This window comes from Dromaius novaehollandiae, chromosome 15 (genome assembly GCF_036370855.1).
Source record: "Dromaius novaehollandiae isolate bDroNov1 chromosome 15, bDroNov1.hap1, whole genome shotgun sequence".
NCBI lineage: Eukaryota > Metazoa > Chordata > Aves > Casuariiformes > Dromaiidae > Dromaius > Dromaius novaehollandiae.
In genome coordinates this window covers 16669066-16691575 of record NC_088112.1, presented here as the reverse complement: position 1 = coordinate 16691575, position 22510 = coordinate 16669066, and the positions used below count along the sequence as shown (strand labels likewise).

Sequence of the window (22510 nt, the reverse complement as noted above, 5' to 3'; positions counted from 1 at the left end):
AAATTTTGCTGGCTTTAATTTCGAATGAGCAATCTGTTCAGCTGAGGCTAGCAATCTCTTTAGGTACTTGGAGAGTAACCTTGCTTGTACCTCATCCCAGTTCTCTTCACTGTACAAATAAGATTAAGGGGGCATTTGGGACTTCTGTAAGAAAATCTTGGGGTTTTGTACAAGTGTGAAATTGTCACTGCGTTTCTGCAGAAAGCATATGAAGAGTTTGGTATGGAGATTTTCTTGGTTCAGCTTCACAATTTGTGATTCACCAAGTTACAATTAAGTTATGTAGATGAATCAAAATCACTTTTTCAATTTGCTACATGCAGTTCATCAAAGAGCTCTTACAGTGTGCTGATGGCAGTATGTCTCTTTTCCATAACTTTATTTATTTCACTACATCAAGTGCAGTGCTGAACAGGACTTTGTGGGAGAGGGTGTGCAGCTACCTATAACAGAATATACATTTTTAGTACCTGGCAAAGCGGCTGAACTTAAGCAAGTCATTGGGAAGAGGGCTAGGGGACTGATTTTCAGCTGATAGACTTAAAATGGCTCCAGATCAGAGGGAGTTAGGACAGCTGAAATCATTATTTTGGGGAAAGGGAGCTTCTCGGTGCAGGCAGCAGAGGTCTTTTGCTTCCCTTCCCCTCTATGTGAAATTAAGGGGTGGGCAGTGGTGCTTGGCCCATGGGAGCAGAGGGGTTTGTTCCATAAGCAGGGTCACTTTTTTTTAAGGAGTGAAGCTGGATTTGATAGCTAGTATTTATTCCCTGATTGACAGGAACTAAAACCAGGCTACAGAGAAAGAATTTGTGCTAGAAATGGTTGAAGTTTATGGAAATGGTGAAGTGTATGTGTACACCCAAAAAAAGTGGAGGCAGTCTGTATTAAAACTCCTAATTCAATATTTTTTGCTCTGGGTCATTTTGAGAGTCACTCAAGTCTGACATAATATGTTGAACTTGACAGACTATACAATCAGAATTTATTGCCAGTCTTTATGCTACTAATGTATAAACTGGAGTGTTTTCCTAGGATTTAATGTCCTAGTTTGAGCCCTTTGACACATCCCTGCTGCTGAAAGAAGTGGGTTCATCTTTTTTCCCACATCATTTTGTTCTGGCACAGGGACTGGAGGTAGGAGTGAGTGTTTAGTGGTTTTGTTGTTGTTTTTGTTTACAAGGAAATGGGTGGGGAAAACAGAGCAGTTACTGACATTGTGATTTTTAATGACAGAACATATAAAACATAGACTATTGTTTTGAAACAATAGGTAACTTCCTTTTTTCTTTTTTTTTAATAGAATATTCAAATAAAATCTTTGGCAGATGATGTGGTAAGGTCTTCATGACATTGTGTTTTGTAATGATAACCCCTCACTGTATGCTGTTTTACTCCAAGCGCTGTGGACAATGTGACATGTTCTTACAAGGATATTAAGAGTTAGACTTCAGAAAATTTTTGAGTTTCTATACCTAAAGAACTTCCTTTGTAACTTCAGTTAAAGAAAAGTAACGATACTGATCTGGAGAAGCTTCTTTAACCGCAGAAATATTTGAGTAAACACTGCAGATATGTTCAAACTGTTAGGAATGTTATTTCTTTTTTTTTAATGGTAAAGGATCTGCAGTTGTTCTTCAAAGTCAGTTGCAAAATGATTCAAATGGAACTATTTTGGCTAATAACCGTGTACTGTATGTCAAACACGTCTCTATTCAGTAGCATTAACTTGATAATTTTGAATACTTTGAAACTTGTTGCCAAGTATTTTATATAAACTGTATACTGTTTAATTATTTTAAAATTGATTGCAGTAAAATTACTGACTTGGGCTTTCTAGATACGATACTTAAGCCATGCTGGCTACTCACTGGCTGTCGAGTTAATCATCACTTGTCTGTCTGAGATGAAGAAACTGTATAGAGTAACCATGTCTAAGCTTCATTTGTGGCTTGAAAGAGATCTTGCCATCACAATCTGATTAAACAGATTTGTTCTTAATATGGTTTACTTGGAACAGATTACAGTGAAATTGATCTTGAATGCCATTTTAAATGATTGCCAAGAGAACATTTCAATGTAAGTGAAAAAAATTGTATCTGATGTATATTAGATAAGTTTGGGTACCACCTTTACAGCATTATATAATATCCTCAAAGACTTAAAGCTCTTCACATTATCTTTGTGGTACTGTATTTATTCACCCCAAGGATGGTTAGGGAGTAACGTGAGAAGATCAACTCAAAATCTTGAAATGCAAAGAATTTGACATGATTCATATACTTTTGAGCCTGAAATATGGTTACGTACTTGTCACGAATCTACCTTAAATGATGTCTTTCTATGAAATGTAATCTCTGTATGTAAAAATATTTTTGCTGACAGTACAGTTGCTGAGTTTTAATGCTGCTGCTTGGATTAGCTTTAAGAACAACTTATATTACTGCCACGCAACTGAGTTAACATATCTGCTTTCCTGCGTTTCTACTTGTATGTATACATTATTTTTAAATGGATTTTAAATGGATAGCTTTGCAGCGTGACAGAATAACAAGCTTTAGCAAATCAGGAGTGAAAAGAGAGAAACCTCTTGGTCAACATCTCATTGACTCGCAAGCCTCTATCAGTGAACTCTGGTTGCCCAGCCGCTTGGTGGACATTGCATGAGCTTGCTAGAAAAAGAAGTTATGGATCTCTTTGAAAAAAATGATGGTAAGATGATGTGCCAAACCATTTTGAGATTTTTCATTTGTTTTCATATCAGTGTTTATTATGTAGTAGTAATTCTGAACTGTTGTAGTTTTGGCAGTACTATGTCAGGGGTGTGGGACAGGGGCAGCATAGCATAAGCGTCTGTGATCGACCTGTCTGAACTGTTAGGTAAACAACTGAGTAACTGATACACAGAATATGTGCTAATAGTCCATACATTTAAATTACTTCAATTACTTCTACAGACAAACCAGGCAAAAAGCCAAAATATAAAAATTTCGAGCTGTTGAGTGCTGATTACTCCGTTAAGATAACCTGTAGACATCTCAGCTGTGGTAGTTAGATAGCGCTGCTGAAGGATAGTTTTTACCAGGCTTATGTTACTTCCTTTGGAAAACAGTCATTTCCATTAATAAAATCTTGCTGCAGAGAAAGCTAAATTTTGTATGGTTCTGAGTATTTTCTGTCATTCATTTGTCAAGGCTTGATACCATTCACAAATGTGCTTTTCTATTAGTAATGCAGAAACAAGCTTTTCAACTAGAAATGGATTACTTCTGTCATGAGCAATGGTGTTTATATGTGAAGTATAGGGAGATGTGATCTTTTGAGGATTGTTAGAAAAACTCTCTCTCACCCAGTGACCTCCACCTCTTCACATCTCCAGGGCAAAAGCCATGGCTCTTAACACTTACCCTAAAGGCTGCCTTTGATTTTTCCGGCACGCTCTCTCCTTTGCTTGTTCTGCTAGAAACTGTGCAGACGGCCCCAGGAGCACCTCGGGGTGGCCCTTCCCTTCTCAGAGCTGCCCGTGTCCTCACGGAGAGCACCAGAGTGAGCTACGGGGAAACTGAGGCACGGGGTGGTGACACCTCAGGCAGTGGTGGGAGGGAGTGTGCCGTCTCTGACTTAACCTTATGCTACCTTTAGTGCATGGGGACAAGGGGTCTCAGCCGCCCGCCAGGACGCCCCTCCTGCCGTCACTGTCACAGTCCCTTGCCAAAGACACGTTTGTGTTGCAATGAGATCCTAGCGCACATGACGAAATGGAGGACTCCCTGCCGCAGGATGTCATGGGGACCAAAAGCATCCGTGGGTTCAGAGGGGATCTAGGGGATTTCACTGCAGAATGGGCCAGCAGCAGCCAGAAAAGATGCTGGCTCCAAGGTGCCTGGGGGGTCCTGTCCCGGTGGGGACAGTGCGGTCCTGCCTGGCTGTCTGCTATGCCCTCACCCTGGCTGCTCTTCCGCAATTCGGCGAGCTTTCCCAAGCCCCAAACGCCTCGTGCTGCCCCGTTTGCTGAATCCCAGGGCCTCCGTCACCGCTTCGGCTGTGCGATGCACGTGTGAGAGCCCAGTGGGGACCCGCACTGTGCCCTGGGGCACTGCCAGCCGTGACACCTCGGGGTGTCCCCACGCCACCCCCCGGGCTCTGCTGGCCAAGGACAAGCAAAATCCATTACTGCTGGGCATGCAGCAGCAAAACCCCTCCGCTGCCCCCTGAGCGGGGGGTGGTGGCCTGGAAACCAGTGCTCCCAGTGCCCCCAGTGCACTGCTAACTGGGAGGCGGGTGGCCCAGCAGGCCCAGGCGCGCGGTGGCGTGCAGGGGAGCTCTGCCATCTCGCGGCCGCGCTGCCGCCGCGCCAGGGCTGTGCCGAGCTGCTGCCGCCGTGCCAGGAGCACGCAGAGCTGCCAGCGCAGCCCAGCGATGCCCCGGTGTCCTGCCCACCCCAGAGCCCCACCGACCCGGGACCAGGCGAGAGTGGGGAGCCGAAACTCAGCAGCACTGCGCTGTCTGTGTGAGTAGAGATATATTATAATGTCAGCACATTAGTCACGTTAAATAACATTGGTCAGACGTACCTGTCACGTACAGAGTGCTTCTCACCACGAGAGTGCAAAGTGCTTAACAAAGACATCAGTAGCATTAGCCTCGCTGTACGGAGGGGGAAACTGAGGCCAGGGGTGGTGCATGGTCGCCAGGAGAGGAACCCAAGCCTTGGGAATCTCAGCCCAATGCTCTGCCCACTCGGCGTCACTGATAATTTGGGTGAACACAGGCTGATGTTGCCATGCCCTTTCTGTGAGACGTGAAGGTTGTGCTGCCAACGGGGCTGAAGTGGCACTTCATGGACGGCGCCCATGCAGACACCCTCCCCGTGTAAGGAGTGGGGAGCTGTGTTGGGCTCCTCACCTCTCTGCACTCACACCAGCATCTCTCTTTTGGATGAGAAGGTTGTCTGTGGGCACTGCCCTAAAGGCACATTTCCAGGAGCCCCAGTAGCTCTGTGCCAGGCTGAAAACCCCCTTTGCAGCTGGACCTGATCTAACTGGGGACACGTTCTATCTCCTTGCCCCAAGGACACTTTTGTCACTGATACGGATTTCAGTAAATCCCTGCAAAATGGCAGCCCACCTGCCTTCTCTTCCTCATGAGCCTTTCCTTCATGGTGCCTAACAGTGAGCGAACATGTATGGGACACCACAGCCTCACGCCTTCCTGCTCTTGCACCTGTCAGCACAAAACACATCTCCTGACCTCCATCCCTCGCACCCACATCCTCTGGGCAATATTCTGCCAGCTGCTTCCCACCGCCTTCCCTGCTCAGGCCCCTCCCACGCTGCCTCCCTCTCCAGCATTTCCCACGGTGAGCAACTTGGGGTGCCAGGCGGATGGCTCTCTTCTGAGACCAGCACGAAGCCCATGCCCTTGGGTGCTGGGTTGGCGGTGCTCACACAGGCAAGCTCCAGCCCAGGGGCTGCTGCACAGGGACCATCACCAGGTAGCTGGAGGGCACGTAGCCCTTCTGGCCATTCACGTCCACCAGGCTCCACTCCTTGCTTCCCTTCTTGTCGTGTGGTTCCAGCACCAGCACTGGCTGCCCAGCTTGGATGCTGACCTCCTGGGGACTCCTGGCTGTGAAGGAGAAACCTGCAACCACCTGGGAAAAGCAGGAGAAGGAGGAGAGGAAGCCCTTACTGGAAATAAGAGTCAAAGAGGGAAAGGGCATGCACAGCAGGATCTAGAGGGGACATGTAGGGTCCCACTCCCTGAGGCCATTTCCAAGAGGGCAGCACAGTATTGCCCTCAATGCAGGGAGACTGGTGACTGCATGTGCCACTAAGCACAATTCCCTGGAGCGATTTACTGACCCTTCTAGCCAGATAGACATGGAAATGGCACAACACTTAGGCAGCGTGGTGTTCCTGACACCCCGAAATTGCTGCCCTTCGCTGATTCCCGCTCTGGTCCCAGCGGCAGATGGAAAGGCCCATCCCTCACGCCCTGCAGCACTCTCCAGTGTGCCCCTGTGCTTCAGGATGGTTCCTCCCAGCAGGGCGAATACCAGCCTTGCAGGACACTGAGCCAGGCTGGCACCACGCTTCCCTGCTAGGCACATGTATGACCACACGTGTGCTGGAAAAACAGGTCCATACATCCCCCCATACTCTGCACACACAGGACTAGCGTTTGAGCTGACAGGCTGCTAGGAATGAACCTTGGGGTGTTTTGCATTCTCACCTGGAAAGCTGGGGTGAATGTGGAGACCTGAGGCCTGGGAGCATCAGGTAACGCATATGAATGTCGCCTCCTCTCTGTCCCACTCTCCAGGGCTGGCATCTGCATCCCGGGCTGCTGGCTTTGTACTGGACAATAGGGCTGGAGTTTTCCAGCAGGGACAAACCCTCGGGGACCTGGAGGACAGGCATGCACATAGCTCAAGGGGTTCCAGCTGCCTGGCACATTTAGGATTGGGTGGAGGAGGGGGGAATGCTGACTTGGCTACTGCCTAGCAAGGCACAGGAGCCCTGTTCAAACCACTCGATCGCTAGGGGACATCCAGCAGCAAAACCCAGCAAAGGGGTGTCAAAGTGTTTCTGTGTCCACCCCCACAGGGAGTGAAGGGGGAAACCTGAACATCTAATGGCTACAGGTGTAGCTGGCAACGCAGAGGTGGGTTTTGACTGAGCAAACCCTGTAGAGGGATGACCCAGGAGGAAATGGCCTGCTGTTTCATCCAAACGCATCCATAGACTCCAGGATGAATACGTGGTTCAGGGTTGGGTTTCTGACCCTCATGCTGAGGCAGGCAAAGCCTCCCTGAAGCCCTCACAGTACCTCCAGCATCCACCAGCCATCTGCTCGTGTTCCCCTTAGTGTCCGCACTTTGCAGCAGAGCTACAATCTGTCCCCTTTGCAAGGTCAGGTCCAAATCTTTGTTGCCGCTGATGTTGCTTGTCACTTGGTAAAGTTTGTCTGGACCATGTTTGCTCACAAGGGAAAGGACCTTCCGCTCCTCAGCAGGGTTCAGAGGCTAATGGAGAGCAAGAGACAAAGGAGCACTTGATTGGAAACACAGGAGACTGAGGCCCTCCATGTAATCCTTTCTGAGTGATCACATCCCAGTGAGCTACTGAAGTAGAAACTCCTTCATGCTAACTAGCCTCATGGTTTGGAGACAAGTTTCCAGAACTAGAAGAGTTACGGGTGTTTCAGCCCTGGTTCACCATTATTGCCTGCCAGCCACTGTCGAAGGTCAGAGGCAATACTATGGCTGTGGCAAACCCCTCCATGTCCCTATCTCTGAGTCAACCTCCCCTCCAAGGAGGTGTTCTCCTGTGCTAGGAGGCCTCAGTCCTGCCTCTTCATCTAGCTGGCCTGTGAAAAACCCCCTTCGCAGCTCCTACCTGTGACACAGGGCTTGGCATGACTGTTTCAAACTTCTGGCAGAAGGTATGGAGCTGAGCCCCAGACTGCTGCAAGGTGTCTTCCATCATCTTCCAGAAACTAGGTAGAGGCACATGGCTGTGGGGCATCTGTAAAGACAGACCCTGAGATTAGAGAGGTCCTTAGGGAAGAGCTGTGAATAGGGTCAAAAGAGGAAGAGCAGGAAAAAAGGGGTGAGAAGGCAAAAGAACAAGCCTTGCCTCTAAAGATGCATTTTACATCTAAGATCCAGTCTCTTTTGGCAACAAAAGTTGCCCCTGACTTTGAGCCACATGCTCTGGAGCAGGGCAGTCAAAGGAATGGCTCTTGGGCTGGACCCAGCCCACTGGAGCAGTTGCTGGGTCCTGCTGTCCTGTCCATGGATCCTGCAGCCCTTCCCACAACATGAGTGGGAATATCAACTTAAGCCAGTTGTCCTGGGCTCCCTTCAGAGCTGGGGAGACCTGGCTGGTTCAGTCAGTGGAACATGGGGCGGATCCATCTCCTCCTAAAGCCTGCATCTAAAAGAGGGCAGAAGAATTACTCCCTCGTAGTCCAGCTAACTGTAAAGGAAGACAGGGGGATCTAGCTCAGGAGTAGACATCTGCACTGTAAGCATCTCAAACTGAGCAGGAGGAATCCATTCCTCCTGACTAGATACTTACTTACAATGTGTGAGAGGATATCTTTATGTGGTTGCATGATGTTCTCATTTGGTCACAGGTCAGGCGAGGGCCTGACCTATTACTCTCATGTTTGCAAACGTCAAGCTTAGAAAGTGTCTGCATAGTGAGACGTCCTGAGAGATGTCTCCCAGGAGACTGTGGTGTGAGTGATGTTCATTCCTCAGGCTGGGAAGTGTATTTTTCCTCCCTGTCTGCCTGACACAGACCTCACTGGAGCTCAGAGTCAACACTGATCTCTCAGGCACCACATCAATAAAGTACATGTGGTATTCCTCAAAGAGAAAACAGGACAATCCCTGACAGTGAAGAAATGGAAATTTGGCCTTCCCTGGTCAAAGGGGAGAGATCACTTACAAATGCTAGACCATAGAGCTGTGTGTCTGCAAGGGGAGGCTCAGGATGCAGAAAATCTTCCACAGTGCCCTGATGTCTGAGAGATGTCTCAAGCCTGAAAAAGGCAGGCTGCCCACTGTGGTCTGGCTCAATCTTGCACACCAGTTTGGACACACATACCAAGGGGTCACTCTCACCTGCTCTAGCTCCTTTTCTGCCTCTTCCAAGACCCGTGCGGCCAAGTCCCGTTGAAGGACAGTGAAGGAGCACAGTATTTGCACCAGCAGCTGCACAGCCACCTGGTTGAACCGTGGGAGTTCGGCCACGAGCAGAGCGTTGATAGCGAGGTAGGTGTTCATGGCTGCCTCCTCGTCGTATGTGACACTGCCCATCTCGCTCTTACGCTCTTGGATCTCCTCGTAGTCCAGCAGCTTGTCCAGGCGCTTCTTGACCAGCTGCTGTGGCCCCACCAGCATGTCTGAGAGGCTGCGGAGGGGCTGGCAGACCAGCCTGTCCAGCCGTTGCCTCTATGGGATGACAGATCCAAATCTCTGCTTGAAACGCCCCCCCAGACAGACCCACCTGTCTTCATGGGCACTGGGTTACCATGACAGGAAGGTCAGGGACATGTTGAAAGGCATGTGTGGAGCAGGGGGCATCTGAGGCATCTTTCCCTGGAGGCATATGGGATACCAGCTTCCAGCCAAAGTAAACTCTTGGTAGAGTCATGTGTGCCATGATTCAGAACCTGGGCTCCATTCTGACCCAGCAAATCATGTACAGTGTCCCACAGGCTTGGAGGGACTGGTACAACAAGTCTCCTAGCAGACTATAACATCTTAGTTTGATGGAGGTCCTCAGCGTATAGTCTGTGCTTTTAGTCCACGTAGCTACCCTCTCGGTACGGCAGAGAGGCATGGGAAGGACTGGCCCTCCCTGGCTATGTTGGCCATCATATCTGGTGTTCTAGCTACCCTGCACGCACTTCTCACTGCTCAGAAAACCTCCTTGACTGTGTTTACTGTAACTGAGTCTGATGGCAGACACCACCTAAGAGGCGGTCCTGGAGAATAAAGCAGGGGTTGTGGAAGGAGACAGGAAGGGGGCTCCTGGGCTCCAGGTTCCCAAAGATGACCCTGGATGCCCACAAGTCATGGGTAGGTTTGGCTCAAACACAGTTGCAAATACATTGTTTGAGTCAAATAAGCAGTACACTTGATTTTTCCACCATCCCATGGTGACCATCAGGGCCTGAGTGCACTAGTAGGCCTTGATGGCCCTGACCAGCCTCACCTGGGCCCTCCACCCGCACCTCCTGCCCATGGCCCAGGAGCTTCATTTAAACTCAGCTGTGGACTTTCAGTCTCTTCCTGAGCTATGTTGCAGCTGTGCCTGTCTCTAGCCCTGGACCTGATGCTTGCATAGACCCCTTGGATGGATGTGGTAGCTTGCCTCCAGCCCTCTCCCTGTCTCCTTTTACTCCTGTCTACCCTCTCTGGATGGACTGTGGACCTATTTCATCACTTGCCATGTCTGGGGCTGCTGTTACCAGCAACTGGCTCTGCCTGCTGCCCTGTGGGACTGTGCCTGCCAGTGAAGCACTGCCTGTGCGGTGGCTACTGCTGGCTCTCCTGCCCTTAGGAAACAGCTGGCCGTTGCTGTGCCCTGACAGGAGGTGTGAGAGCAATGCTTGGCAGTGATCTTTGAGGAGACCTCAAGGAGGGGAAGGAGCACTCACAAACTCTGGGAAGACACTGTGATGGAGGCATTCTGCAAAGCGGTGGTATTGCTGGGCAACTCCCTCATCGATCTGCAGCTCATGCTTGTGTGGGGTGGACAACAGGAATGCCTGAAGGAAACAAAGATAGATATCGGGCCTAAGAATTGTAGAAACAGCTCTGGTACAGGGTTGCTGGGGAGATGGGGGCTGCCTTCTTCCCACCTGTGGTCATCTCTAGGCCAGGAATATAAAAGGTGGAAAGGGACTGACCCTTTGACCAAGGGCAGCAGCTCCGAGCGCAGCTGTGTGATGCTCCCTTGCCCTACAGAGGCTGCTGCACAAGCAGAGGCGGCCATGCCAATGCTGTATGAACCCAGAGCTGCCTCTGTTTGCAGTGGAGGCACCAGATGAACAGCAGTGAGGGCAGAGCTCCCAGCTGGTGCACTGAGAGGTCAGGCCTTCTATCTCCCATGCGAATGCATCTTTATAGGCTCCCTGGGACAGCTACAAGAGGATTTCAGAAGGGAAGAGACAGGGCATGAACACTGCAGGCATCTTCTCCTGCAAGCAGCTCCTCCGAAGCTGCATCCAAGCTCCAGCACGACTCCTAACCACAGCTTATTATCTAGGCTGCTGTGTCTGTCTGTTCAAACTTAATGTCCTGGCTGAAAACAAGGAGTTGGCTTACAGAGACGCAGCTCCCCAAGGGGGCAGTGGTAGACAGGTCTCCAGGAGCACCAAATGTCCCAGGTAACAGATATCCCCCATTTCCCCCGTCCATGAGGTTTCATTCCTCCAGATGCCTTGTGGGAATTCCATGAGAAAATTGTAGCAGTTACTGACTCAGATCATCTCAGGAGGAAAGCTCATTGCTTCAGGCCTGATCTGGGGACATCTCTGCCTTATAATAACTGTTAACATGAGAATTTCCCAGGCTGAACAACAATTAGCCTTTTTAACTGTCTGGTTATTTAGTGCCTTAAAATAACGACTGATTTAAGAATTGATTCTTCTCACATGACACCCAGTGCCAACTGTGTGGATGAAGTCCAGGCTTTGTTTTAACCTCCCCTGGACTTGAGTGACCCTCAGATGTTGTGGAAGTCCTGGGCACAAGGATACATTTTAGCTGTGAGAAGCAAGCTCCTGAACATTGCCAACCGCTATTGATCTCATGGGGACTTGAAAGTATTCTGCAACCCCACAAAAAGGGTCCTGAGGCCTGGATGGGGCCACTGCCCTGCAAGCGGTCAGGTTTTTACCTCTAAATGTTTCAGATAGGACACCACATTCTCCTTCAGTGCGATCACGCTGGATGCCACACACTGGAACTTCTCTTCCAGGTCATCATACTCCTTGTCCTCTGTCTGCAAGGCAAGGGCCAAGTTATCCCACAGACTTGAGGAGCCACAGAGAGGCCAGAGAATGGTCTGGGTGGGGGCAATGCCACTCACTGGATGATAATGTAAAATGAAGCCAGATACCTGCTTGAGACTCAGTGCTGGGGGACAGGGAGGGGGAGAACCTGAGAGGCTTCTGGACTTTGACTTCAAAACGGCCAAGGCTGAGGGTATTGGGGATGCACAAAGAAATAGGGCATTAAAAGGGCACATGGAGCTTGGGAAAACATCCCAGGCATAGCCTCAAGAAATGGTCCACTTTACCAGGTCTGTCTCCTTTTGTTGGGATGCCCTAGGATCCTGTAGGGCCTTTGGGGGCCAAAGTGTTCCCCCATAATGCTCCCAGCACTCCTCAAAGCAGGAAGAAAGGGAGCAAGGTCCACACCTGAGCCCCCACTACCTTGCTGATCCTGACCGGGAGCCACTGCTAGATTGCTTGAAAATGGGAATGTGCTGCCATATGAGGGCATGGACCACTGGGTGTCAGCATTGGCTGCATGGCTTTGGCTCAGCTCAGCTCCATTTCCCTTGCAAGGTATCTCCAGGGTGTGGGAGGCAGCAGTAACACACCAGAGGAAAGACCATGCGAGGGGAGCAGGAGTGGTCCATGGGTATGGGCTGTGGAGTGGCCAGAAGAGAGCAAGCTCCCTACCTTGGACACAATGCCAGTCTCGTGCATGAAGAGCCGACTCAGCCGCGTGGTCTTCTTGGCGATGGAGTGCGTGTTGAGGCGAGCAAAGCGGTCTCGCAGCGTCAGGTGCTCGGCCTTGCTGTATTTGGTTGCTGCCTCGGGTGCAGGGCACACAAGGTGGGGAGGAAAAGAAGCCAGTGAGGGGAGAGGAATTCTTCTCTGGGCCACGGGAATCCATGAGATCCCCACATGCACAGCACTGTCTCCGCAGGAGAAAGGCAAAGAGACTGCTCACACCACTTCTTTCCCCATTAAGCATCTTCCTGATCCTAAGGATTTTTTGCCCGTCATTTATATGACAGCAGGGCTCTTGGATTCTGCTCCTGGTGCCCAGAAATCCTGGCCACAGCCCCTTGCAAGTACAGATCAAACACAGAGTGCAGCAAATCTGTCTCACTCGGGACTCTTGCTGCGTGTGCTGCAGCATGCATGTGTGGGGCATGCTGATTTTGACGTGCATGTGGGCAGGCAGCACGTTTCCTCTCTGTCTGCCAGGTTTCACGCACTTTTCTCTGCCAGGCTGATCACGCTAGATAAGTGACTCTTATCTAGCCCCTGCCTCGCAGTATGAGTGACCTCGGTGCCTAAGTGCTGTGAAGGACAGTAAGGAACGTGGTGTGGCAAAACAGGAGAAGCAGCTAAATAAACTTAAATGCAGAATCCTCGGCAGCCTGAACAGCCAAACAGAGAAATAGTGAGGCTGTGAACAGCGCTGAGGCCAAGAGTTTAGAAATCATGATCAACAGCGTAAGCTTAACCCACATCAAAGAAGGATCAATTAACCACAGGAAAATTGTTAAAGCCAAAAAGAAGAGCAAAATCCTGTTTGTGGAGAGCCTGATTTCTCCTGTCTCCAGGGCAGGACTGTTCCTCCTGATTCCTCAGCTCTGGGAATGCAGACAGACCAGTTTTATTTTCAGCCCTCCCCATGCCACCCTGCTACTGCAGCGTTTGCTTCTTGCCCAGAGTGACATTTGCATTAGGAGTAGGAGAGCGGTGCCTTGCAGCCCATCCAAGACCAGAGGCAGTGCCAGGAATCGCTCTGAGGCAGTCCCTGCCTGGAGGGTTTGCACTTCCACTGGACAAGGCAGATGGAGAAAGGGAGATCTTTAAACTGAATTAAACAGAAATTAGTGCCACACTGAAGGGAGACAACTGGAGTTGGTCTGGGGCTTCCCAGGCGCTGGGTCCTCCTACCTGCACCCTGCCCGCTTGCCCGCTCACCTACTTCTTTGCGCCGTTTGTACTCGTTGATGTTGGTGTTGACCTCGGCCATGGCGCTGAGTGCCCTCTGCAGAGCTGGGTAGGCGCTGGCCCTGGCAGGGGTGTTCTCCAGGATCTTCTGCAGCAGCAGCGGGTACTTTGTGATCCGCTGGACCGGCATCACCAGAAAGAAGCTGAGGTCTGATGCCCCTGTGTGAGGCCTGAGGGAGAGAGGAATAGCATGGGGGTGGCGTGGAGGATGCTTCTCCTGCCCTGGCATTTCTCTGCTTCTCCCAACTTCTCTGCAAGCTTCTGGGTGAGGTACCAGCCTCTCTCCAGCTATGATGCAGTGTCCAGGGCTGCGATGGGGATTTCTGGCTGTGGATCCCTGCTGTTGGCCATCTGCGGGGCCATGGTGTCAGCGCCTCTGGGGCAGCACGGGCAGAGAGGTGCCATCCCTGCCAGCCCCCGAAAGGCAGTGCCAGCCCCGGCGTGGGCGCCCGCCTCACTGAACAGTGCTGCATTTGTTCAGCTAACAGCCCTGGGATTGGCGCTTGCTGTGGGTGCGGCGGGGAGGGAGGCTGTGAGCAGAGCGCAGGCACCCCGAGTCCTCTCCTTCCCACGTCTCTGTGCTCAGAAGCAGAGAGCAGGGAATCACGGCGGTTCCCCCGCTGCCATTCCTGCTTCTTCTGGCTCAAATCACCTGTTTGTGACCCAGCTAATAGGACAACAGGGGTCTGATGGGTCCCATCAAGCTGGGGAACACTTCCCACCGTGGGCAGAGCCTCTGTGGCTTGCGAGCGATGCTTTCCCTGATGCCTGCTGGGGGTGAGGAGCAGGCAGGGGCTGTGGCTGCCATCCCATCCCTTGCTTTGGGGTCCTCCATAAAAAACTGCCAGTCTGTTGTGCTGCTTTGTCAGGCGACCCAGAGGATGGATATGGAGCAGGACAGGCTGCTAGGAGCTACACCACCATCACTGTGAAGGTGATGGCCACAATATTTGATTCAGCCAGGTGCCTGGGGGAATGTATCCATGCAGACAGGTTGTCTAGAGAAGGACAAGCCCAATATGTAAAACAGAGATGAAGCTGAGTGGCCTCAGCATTAGGTACCTACACTGTCGTTTTCAGGGTCTCCAAAATCTCTTCCTGCAGCCTTGGATCCTTCCGGTAGCTTTCCACCAGCAGAAGGGCATGCTCATAGCTAGCGCAGTAGATTTTATAGACGGTCTCCATCTCCTCCTTGAACTCCTGGAACAGGGCACCTGGGGAAGGAGAGTGAGGCTGCAAAGCCCAGTCCATTCATATGGGAAAGAGTCTTCCCACAGCACATGGCACCAGTGTGGTCCTGGCCTGGGGGAGGAGGCAGGGCAGGATGGGCCTGGCAAGTGATGGAGCAGCTTCTTGTCCCTCACTCGCCATGCCAGGCTGCCCAGCTGAGGTGGACCCCGTTGTCTCTGAAGGACAGAGCAGAGATGGAGGGCTCTGCTCTCCCCAGCAGGCAGGCATGGGCAATTTGGAGGTTTCTTCCCACCCTGCTGGAAATGAGGGAATAGAGCAGAGAGGAAATGAAGCAGGCAGCACAGTGCCAGCCAAACATGCTAGGGCAGCAAGCCCTGCAGTCCCTCAGGCACCTCCAGCTAAACCGGGCCTGACGCTATCCCTGCTAAACCTTACTTTCGACAGGCTGGGCAGGTCTGTCCCGTGCCTCGCTGTGTGGGAGTCCCGCAGGGCTAGTGTCTGTGTGGTTTCCTGGAGACAGTGGTCCACACAAGGCCAGCCACGCTTTCCCTCCGGCCTGGGTGCTGGGGAGATGCGGGAGGATGTGCAGTGTGTGGGCTGGAGGCTGCTACCTTGGGCATGGGTGCCGGAGCCACAGCAGGAGCCTGCTGTGTGCAGTGCTGGGGCAGCAGCAATGCCAAGCGAAGGGATGCCTCTGCCAGGGAGCCACTGGTGTCAGTCGGTTCTTGGCACTGCTCCACTTACTGATGCAGAGCAGCTGCTCGTACTCCTGGTTAGCCGTGGCCTTGAGGCCTTCCAGGAACCGTCTGGAGACATGGAGGATGTCATCAGTGTTTGAGAAGAGTCCTTCCAGGTCAAGCTCAGGCAGCTGAAAGGAGTAAAGATGGCCCAGAACAAGCCCCATAAATTAGACGGAGGTGGAACATGCTTCCTGGAGTCGCTCATACCCTCCTGTCCTAGTGTCCTTCCACCTGCCTCCCATGTTACCTGAGGAGCTGGCTGGGAGCAAGACTCCATTTCAGGAGGCATTTGGAGACACTGAGACCTGGCTCTGCTCCTGTGCAGGATAATGAGGCCTTTCTAATGCTACAGAAGTAGAGGTAAAAGTATTAGGACAACTGTACTTTGTCAGACCAAGTGTCTGTACAACCCAGTACTGTGGCTGGTCATGGGATCTGGGGAAGACAGAAGAACAGGGTGAGCACATACTGTTTTCCCAGCAATCCTCGGCCCGGGCACTGCTGAGGATCTGAGCGTTTCACAGCTCTGGAGAGATTCACCTAACCCTAGAGACTCACCTAACCATTGCTAAATGGTTCTCAGCAGCTCAGCCTAATTTGGAAAGGGGACTTGGTCCCTCTCATACCTTAGTCCAGCATCATAGTTACCAGCAAAGAAACATCATGTGGTGGGAATCAATAGGTTTCCCCGAAGCATCTGGGTTTTGCCAAACCAGTAGCAAAAAGTTCTGAGATACGATACAGGCGTGGTCGCCCAGGCCTGCAGGCTCAGATGCTCTGCCCCTTCTAGTCCTCTCTCAGCCCACCCAGGAGGACAGCTGTGAACATCTGGGTGCTGTAAAGTTGAAAACCCCAATGGTTTAAAAAACCGCACCCAAGTGCAGCTGTACTGGATTCCTTTAGAGACCAGACCCTCATGCCGTACGAGGGTGGATGTCCCTTGGGGTAACCATCCCCACCGAGGTGAACTTTAGGGGTCTGGAGCTAAGATGTCAGCCTCTTAGGAACAGACACCTCTCCTTGGAAATGCCGTGCTGTTGTATAGGGTAACTGGGCTGCCCAGCAAAGGAGGTAGAAGATGGCACAGTCCCCCTCTCCTCAAACCCAGGCGGCAGGGCCCCCATGGCCTCCGCATCATCTCCACCTGCTTCTCCTGGAGGTGCGCCCGGATGTCCGACACGCAGAGCTGGAGGTTGTGAACGTAGCTGGCCTCCGTGGTGATGAGCTCCTCCACGGCCAGCCTCTGGCTCTGCTCCGTTCTCTCGTCGGGGAGCACCTCTTCGTAGACGGAGCACTCGGGCTCCTCTGCCACCGCCGTGCACGGCTCACCCGCGCGGGAGCTCGCCATGCCGGCAGGCACTCCTGAAAGGGCAGGGTTAGGATGAGCCTGCGACTGAATGGCCTCCCGAAGGGGCAACGCCACGCGTTGTGTCCCCGTTGCGTGGGGCAGAGGGCCGGGAGCCTGGGCCCGGCGGGGGCACCACGTGTGCGCCGTGTCCACGACACACGCTTGCTCCGGGAGATGCACAGGCCGCCCAGCACCAGTGATTTACAAACACGGCGTAGCAGTTACCGCTACAGTATGGACACGGTCATAAAATGCTGATTGCTCCAAGTTCTCTACTGCCAGCTTGTTATAGAGGCGGACACGTGGCTATGATAGGCGGGCAGGGACGTGCTGAACACGGGGACACAAATTCCAGCGGCTGCACAGGCAGCAGGACGTGCGCAAGGGGAGCTCAGCCGCGTGCACGGGCACCAGGCCCAACGGCTCACGGGAAAAGCAGCAGCGCTGCCTGGGTGCTGCCTCTGTGCCGGGGCCACTTCCACCGCGGGGCAGCGGAGGAGGAGAGGCTTTGCCGCCCGCCGCTCCCTGCTCCTCTGCCGCTGTACTTGGGCTGGTTGCTATTGCTCTAAGTTGGCTTTCAGCACCTGGACTATTGCCTGGTGTTTGAGAGTCCTATTCAAAGTACAAAGAGTAGCTTTCCAGTGTGTGGACAACGGGCGTTTCTGTGGTAGGGGGAGCTGATCAAAAAAAGATGGGGGGGAAAGAAAAAGAAATGGGAGAAGCTGCAGGTGCCTTTATCAGAGACGCTGGCAGCCACCGATCCACAATGCACAGCTTTTCACAGCTGAGCCTGTTCAGATTTCCTCTTTGCTCGAGGAGAACATGAAAAATCTAAGCTAATTCATGACATTTCCTTCCTGGGGAGTATCCTTTGCTTATTTTGGTGCTGAAGAGTAAGGAGCAGTGCTGAAAGCAGCACGCTACCCCAGCAGTCCGCGGCGGGAGGCCTTGGAAGAGAGAAACAGAGCACAGCCCACGCCAGCCCCGGCTTTCTGCACGCAGCTCTGCTGGACTCAGATCCCGCAGACTCGCAGAGGAGGATGAAGAAGGATCCCGGGGGGAGGGATGCCCGTGGGGTGTCCTCCTAGGGTGAGGGATGTGGAGGAGGCAGGGAACAAAGGTAGGGCGGGGAGGTCTTGGCAAGGTAGACAAGAGGGAGGGAGCACCACCAGCTGCAAGGCAAAGTGAGCTTTGCGCGTGCCCTAAGCCACCTGCCTGGCCAAAGCTCACCAGCAGTAAAGTCAAACCACTTAACGCGAGGATGGTGCGGTGCCAGCACCAGGCAGCATGGATGCCTCCTCCTACCCGGCTGCTTTGAAAGAAATCTCAGCTCTGGGCAGAAAGCGAAGAGGCACTAAATGAAAAGGAAGGGGAGTGGGACCTCCACAGCCTCTGCCTGCTTTAAAGGAGTATTTTAGCCTGAAAGCGGAGCCCTGGAGAGATTTAGCGACTCTCTGCCCCCTCCCTGGAGAAGCAGCTGCTAAATCCAACTCAGCTGCCTTGCAGCTCCCGAGCTGCCCCCTCCACGCCGGTGCTGCGGAGGGGTTTGGTGCCTCCCTAACGGCACCGCTCCCGACAGCCTCCCCGCAAGGGCACCGAGTTTCCAGCATCCTCAGCAAACGCCACAGCAGAAAAGCCCCAATGGTTCAGCCCGGGCGAGTGGTGAAGCTCTCTGCGGCGGGTGGCGTGGCGGCTGAGAGGCCTGAGCCCCCCCAAGTGCCTGAAACATCGCAGAAAACAGGGAACTGAGCAAAATGCCAGCTCAAGAGCAGCTCTGGGCAGGCTCGGGCCAGGCAGAGCAGGCAGGCGAGCAGCGCCGCGGCTGAGGTCCCCCCCGCCGGCCCTGCGGCATCCCCATCCGCAAAGCCAGGCCAGCTGCCGGCTCCGTCCCCGCTGCCCCGGGACCGCCCCGCGCCCCCCAAACCAGCCGCCCAGCGGCTCTCACCTGCCAGGGAGGCCGGAGCCAGCCCCGGGGAGCTTTGCCGGGCTGCGGCGGCGGCGGCGGCAGAGGAGGAGGTTAATGATCAACCTGCTGCGTGGCGGCGGTGGCTGCCCTCGGCCCCTGCCATCCTGCCGGGCGCGGGGACGGGGACGCGGGGACGAGCCGCGGCCGTGCCGCCTGCGCGAGCGCAGCGTGGGCGAGCGCACTGGCAGCAGGCCAGCCGCCCAGCCGGGCTGGAAGCAGGTTTCTCGCTGCCTCTGAAGGCAACCAAACGTGATAGGGAGACGGGCTGGGGAAAGGCAGCCGGCGGGGTCTCCGTGCGGAGGATGCCGTGGCTGCGGATGGCGGGTCTGGCCCCGTCGGTCCCCAGCTGGGGGGCTACGAATGAACGCCGAGGGCCAGCCTGCCCCGCTATGTCTTTTTGCAGCCCGGCTGCCTCCAGCCCCACATCTGCCCCCCGGCACCCCATGGGCACCCGCTCTCCACCGTCGCTCCCTGCATGTTTGGGCGCAGACGAGGGTCCTGAGCGAACAGAAACGAAAAAGCGAGTTGAACTGAGGAAGTGGAACTGAGGAAGTGGTTGTGCACACCACTGCGCTGGGAGTCAATGGCTTTTTGGTGTGGGTTTTTTTTTTGCTTTTTGGTGTGATTTTTTTTTTTTTTTGCCTTTTGCTCTGATTTTTTTTTTTCTTTTTTTTGTTTGCATCCCTATAAACAAGCTGTGGAGGATACGGAGCCTGATTTCCAATGGGCTCTCGCAGCTCCTCAGGGAACTCATCCCCGCTCCGGCCGCAGGGAGGGGACAGCGGCGCCCCGGACTTCTCCAGCTGACCCGTAGTGTCCAGAGAGTGGCAGAGCCAAAAGTACTCTTTTTGGTACACGTTTGGTGAGTCGTGCAGGTCACAAACAGCATCTGAAACCTAGACCCAAACCTCTCCAAACATCAGGAGGGGCTTCCCACCATGGCGTCTCTCCCCGGCACGGCCGCCTGGCACCAGCCCAGCCTCCAGGCAGAGGTTTGGGGTCTGGTCCCGGGGGCAGGAGGGCTCGGGGGGACACACGTGTCCCTCGTTGGCTCCCACCCTGGTCCCCAGGGACATGCCCGCTGCCTTCCCTGCCAGCTTCTCCGCAACGTCTCCAGACAGGCAAGGAGGTGCCGGAGCTGCCGGACTCGGCCAGAAGCGCAGCACCCTCACGCATACCTGTCATAAGGGAGATGCTGCGGGAAGCAAGCACTTTTAAGGATGACTAAGCAGGGCAGAAATGTAGAAACAGGGGTACAGCAGCCTCCCACAGGGGCTGCGAGGAGGCAGGATGCGTGGAAAGCCAGGCAGGTGCGTGGGGAAGCGGCAGCGAGGTCCTCGCCGGGGCTGGTGGCCGGGCGCGAGGCTGCCGCAGGACAGCAGTGGGAGCACATTCCCAGGCCAGCCTTAGGGAGCGATACGTTGGAAAGGCTGAGAATTGTTTTACTGCTTGGTAGGCACTTGATTGCCCGTGGTGCGACCTTTGAGCCCGTGCCGTACCCATCACGGAGAGCTCCGATGAGCAGAGCCACAGGCCGGGCCGGCACGGGAGGGAGGAGCGCCGGAGCAAGCAGCCGCTCGGCATCTCGCAAGCAGCGTGTGCTGGCGGGATGCCCCGCGCCCAGCGAGCCCTGCAGCAGCCCAGGCCGGGGGTGCGAGCAAGCCGCGCATGGCCAGCCGTGAGGGGTTTACCTGCTGGGGCCTTTGGGGATATTTTCCTTTCCGGCAGCAGCGAGTCAAGCCTTGCCCAGGTGTTTTCCCAAGCAGCGAAAAGCCTGAGCGCGTTGCCTTTGGCCCAGCGCTGTGGAGACGTCAGAAGTGTCCCGGCTCCATCCTCAGGCAGATGTTCCCACCGCTCCCCGGCCTCAGCATCCCCGGAGCGCCAGCGCAGCCATCTCCCCTCAGAGCACGCTGCCTGCGTCACCGCTTCTTCGTGCCCATCAGCATCACGTCAGGCCTCACGTCGGGGCAAGAGCCGTTCTGCTGCGGCTGATGCAGCACCGGGCGGGAAGGAGCTCCAGGTGGCCCGCTCCGCCCCAGCAGAGGCGTTGCCTCAGGCACGTTTCTAATTCCAACCCAGATTTTAAAGTGCTTCGCTGATTTTCTTGCAAGACAGCCTTGCTGTCGAGTCCTCTGGAGGAGCAGCTCAAGCCTCCTTTTGCACCGGTCTGAGCAGTTTCCTTCCTGCCGCGCTGCTCACCGCCCTCCCGCGCGCTGGCCCCGCGCTCCTCTCGCCCGGATCTGGCCCCCAGCCCCGGGCTCTCCAGGGACACCAAATTCAGTACAGCACGAGGGCAGGCTGGCTGCCACCGCTGAGCTCGAGTTACAAGGGAAAAGCAAATAGGTGTGGGCTGGTCAAGCACAATTGTTTGCACTGCAGGCTGAGATTTTATACTTGGGTTAAGCCAGTCTAAAGTGACCAAATGCAGCAGTCCTGTCTGCTGTTGCCCTTGGTAAATATTATAGCCCTGTGGCCAGCCAGAACTTGGGCCCTGCAAAAATGAAAACTGGCAAGCAATGGCACAGAAAGGGAGGGGCATGGGAACGTGTGGCCGTTGAGGAGGGCAAGAGGAAGGCAGGACTGCTTTTTTCACAACAGGCCTTTATTTAACTCCATTGCAAAACTGTTGTCACAGGAAGCTTCTCCCAGACTTACCTGAGATGCCTTTATGTGATGATACAGCCTTGTTAGATCCACCACTGCTTAGCTTGTAGAGAAAGGGCTCCGTGAGCTGTCTTCTGGCAGTTTTTCAAAGAAAACCCAAGCTGCTGGTGAGGCAAGATCCCCCCATGACGCTTCTTGTGTGACGGTCTTGCCGTGGGCCCAATCTGAAGGCTGGAGAAACTTCTCATGGATGGCACTGGGCTCTGGCTCAAAATAGGTATCGCAATAAAAGCATCAGCATGAGGGAGGCAGATTTTCCATGCGGGAGGCTGACGTGTCTCTGCAGCGAGAGTTGAGCTCACCCAGGAATGCGCAGGCTGCCGGGAGTGCGCCCAGGAGCTGGCTGAGGAAACCGTGCCACCCCTGCCAAGGACCTGCTTACCGCCTTCCTCCGTCTCACCCCAAACTTCTGCTCCCTCCCTGAAAAGCTGTTCAGTCCAGAGCACAGGGATTCTCCCGAATACTCAAAACCTTAAGGATCAGACTATATGGATGAAAGCTGAAGCCATCAGGGGGATCTCTGGGAACACATCAGATATGCTTTGAGTTAGTCAGAGCTTGCTCAGAAAATAAACACAACTTCCAGCCATGCAAAGTGCAACAGTTCCGGATTTGCCTTGTAATTGTTGTGGGGGGTTGTTCCTAGAGCTGCATGTTTGCACAGGCAAGTTACGTTTCCTTTATTTAATCATTTCCATTATTATTGTTCTTCAGATTTCTTTCTCTGCTTAAAAGGGCTTTATGACCACACACTGCTATCAGCCATTCATGTTGGAAATGAAAACATGTGTAAAAAACCAGCAGCTCAAGAATGTGCTTGCAGGTGCATCCTAATTGCAAAACTTCCTCCCACACTGCAGCTTTAGGAAGTGGAGTTTGCCTCAAACACCATGACTTTCGTGTGCTGTACTGGCTATACTGCTGTGTAAAGCAAGAGAATTTGAGCTAAGCTGCTAGGAAAAGGAGGAAAAAGCCAGTGAAATATAAGATCTTCATATCAGAGATGGTCATCAGTATATGCAGCTCCTGAAAATCTACATAGATGTCATTCCAATTTCTCCATCTTCTTCTGTCAGCTAATGTAACCCAAGCTTAAGTCCA

The 22510-nt window shown here is 53.4% G+C and overlaps 1 protein-coding gene across 3 annotated transcripts; it reads right to left on the bottom strand.

Annotated features, from left to right (window-relative positions):
- Positions 1-4891: 4891 nt before the first annotated feature.
- On the bottom strand, positions 4892-20694 carry ARHGEF37 (Rho guanine nucleotide exchange factor 37). 3 transcript variants are annotated; one of them, XM_064521044.1, is made up of 13 exons: positions 20437-20694; positions 16576-16793; positions 15436-15559; positions 14567-14714; positions 13471-13670; positions 12208-12338; positions 11418-11522; positions 10174-10284; positions 8633-8962; positions 7398-7526; positions 6829-7024; positions 6232-6404; positions 4892-5650 (listed from the first exon to the last, which is right to left on the bottom strand). In XM_064521044.1, exons 2-13 carry the CDS (start codon positions 16777-16779, stop codon positions 5441-5443), a joined length of 2061 nt encoding a protein of 686 aa, XP_064377114.1. In that variant the 5' UTR covers positions 16780-16793; positions 20437-20694; the 3' UTR covers positions 4892-5440. The 3 variants fall into 3 exon arrangements, with proteins under 3 accessions (XP_064377114.1, XP_025978518.2, XP_064377112.1); XM_026122733.2 differs by lacking the exon at positions 20437-20694 and adding an exon at positions 18725-19174; XM_064521042.1 differs by lacking the exon at positions 20437-20694 and adding an exon at positions 15679-15777 and having other exon boundaries at positions 16576-16689.
- Between the last annotated feature and the right edge of the window lie 1816 nt (positions 20695-22510).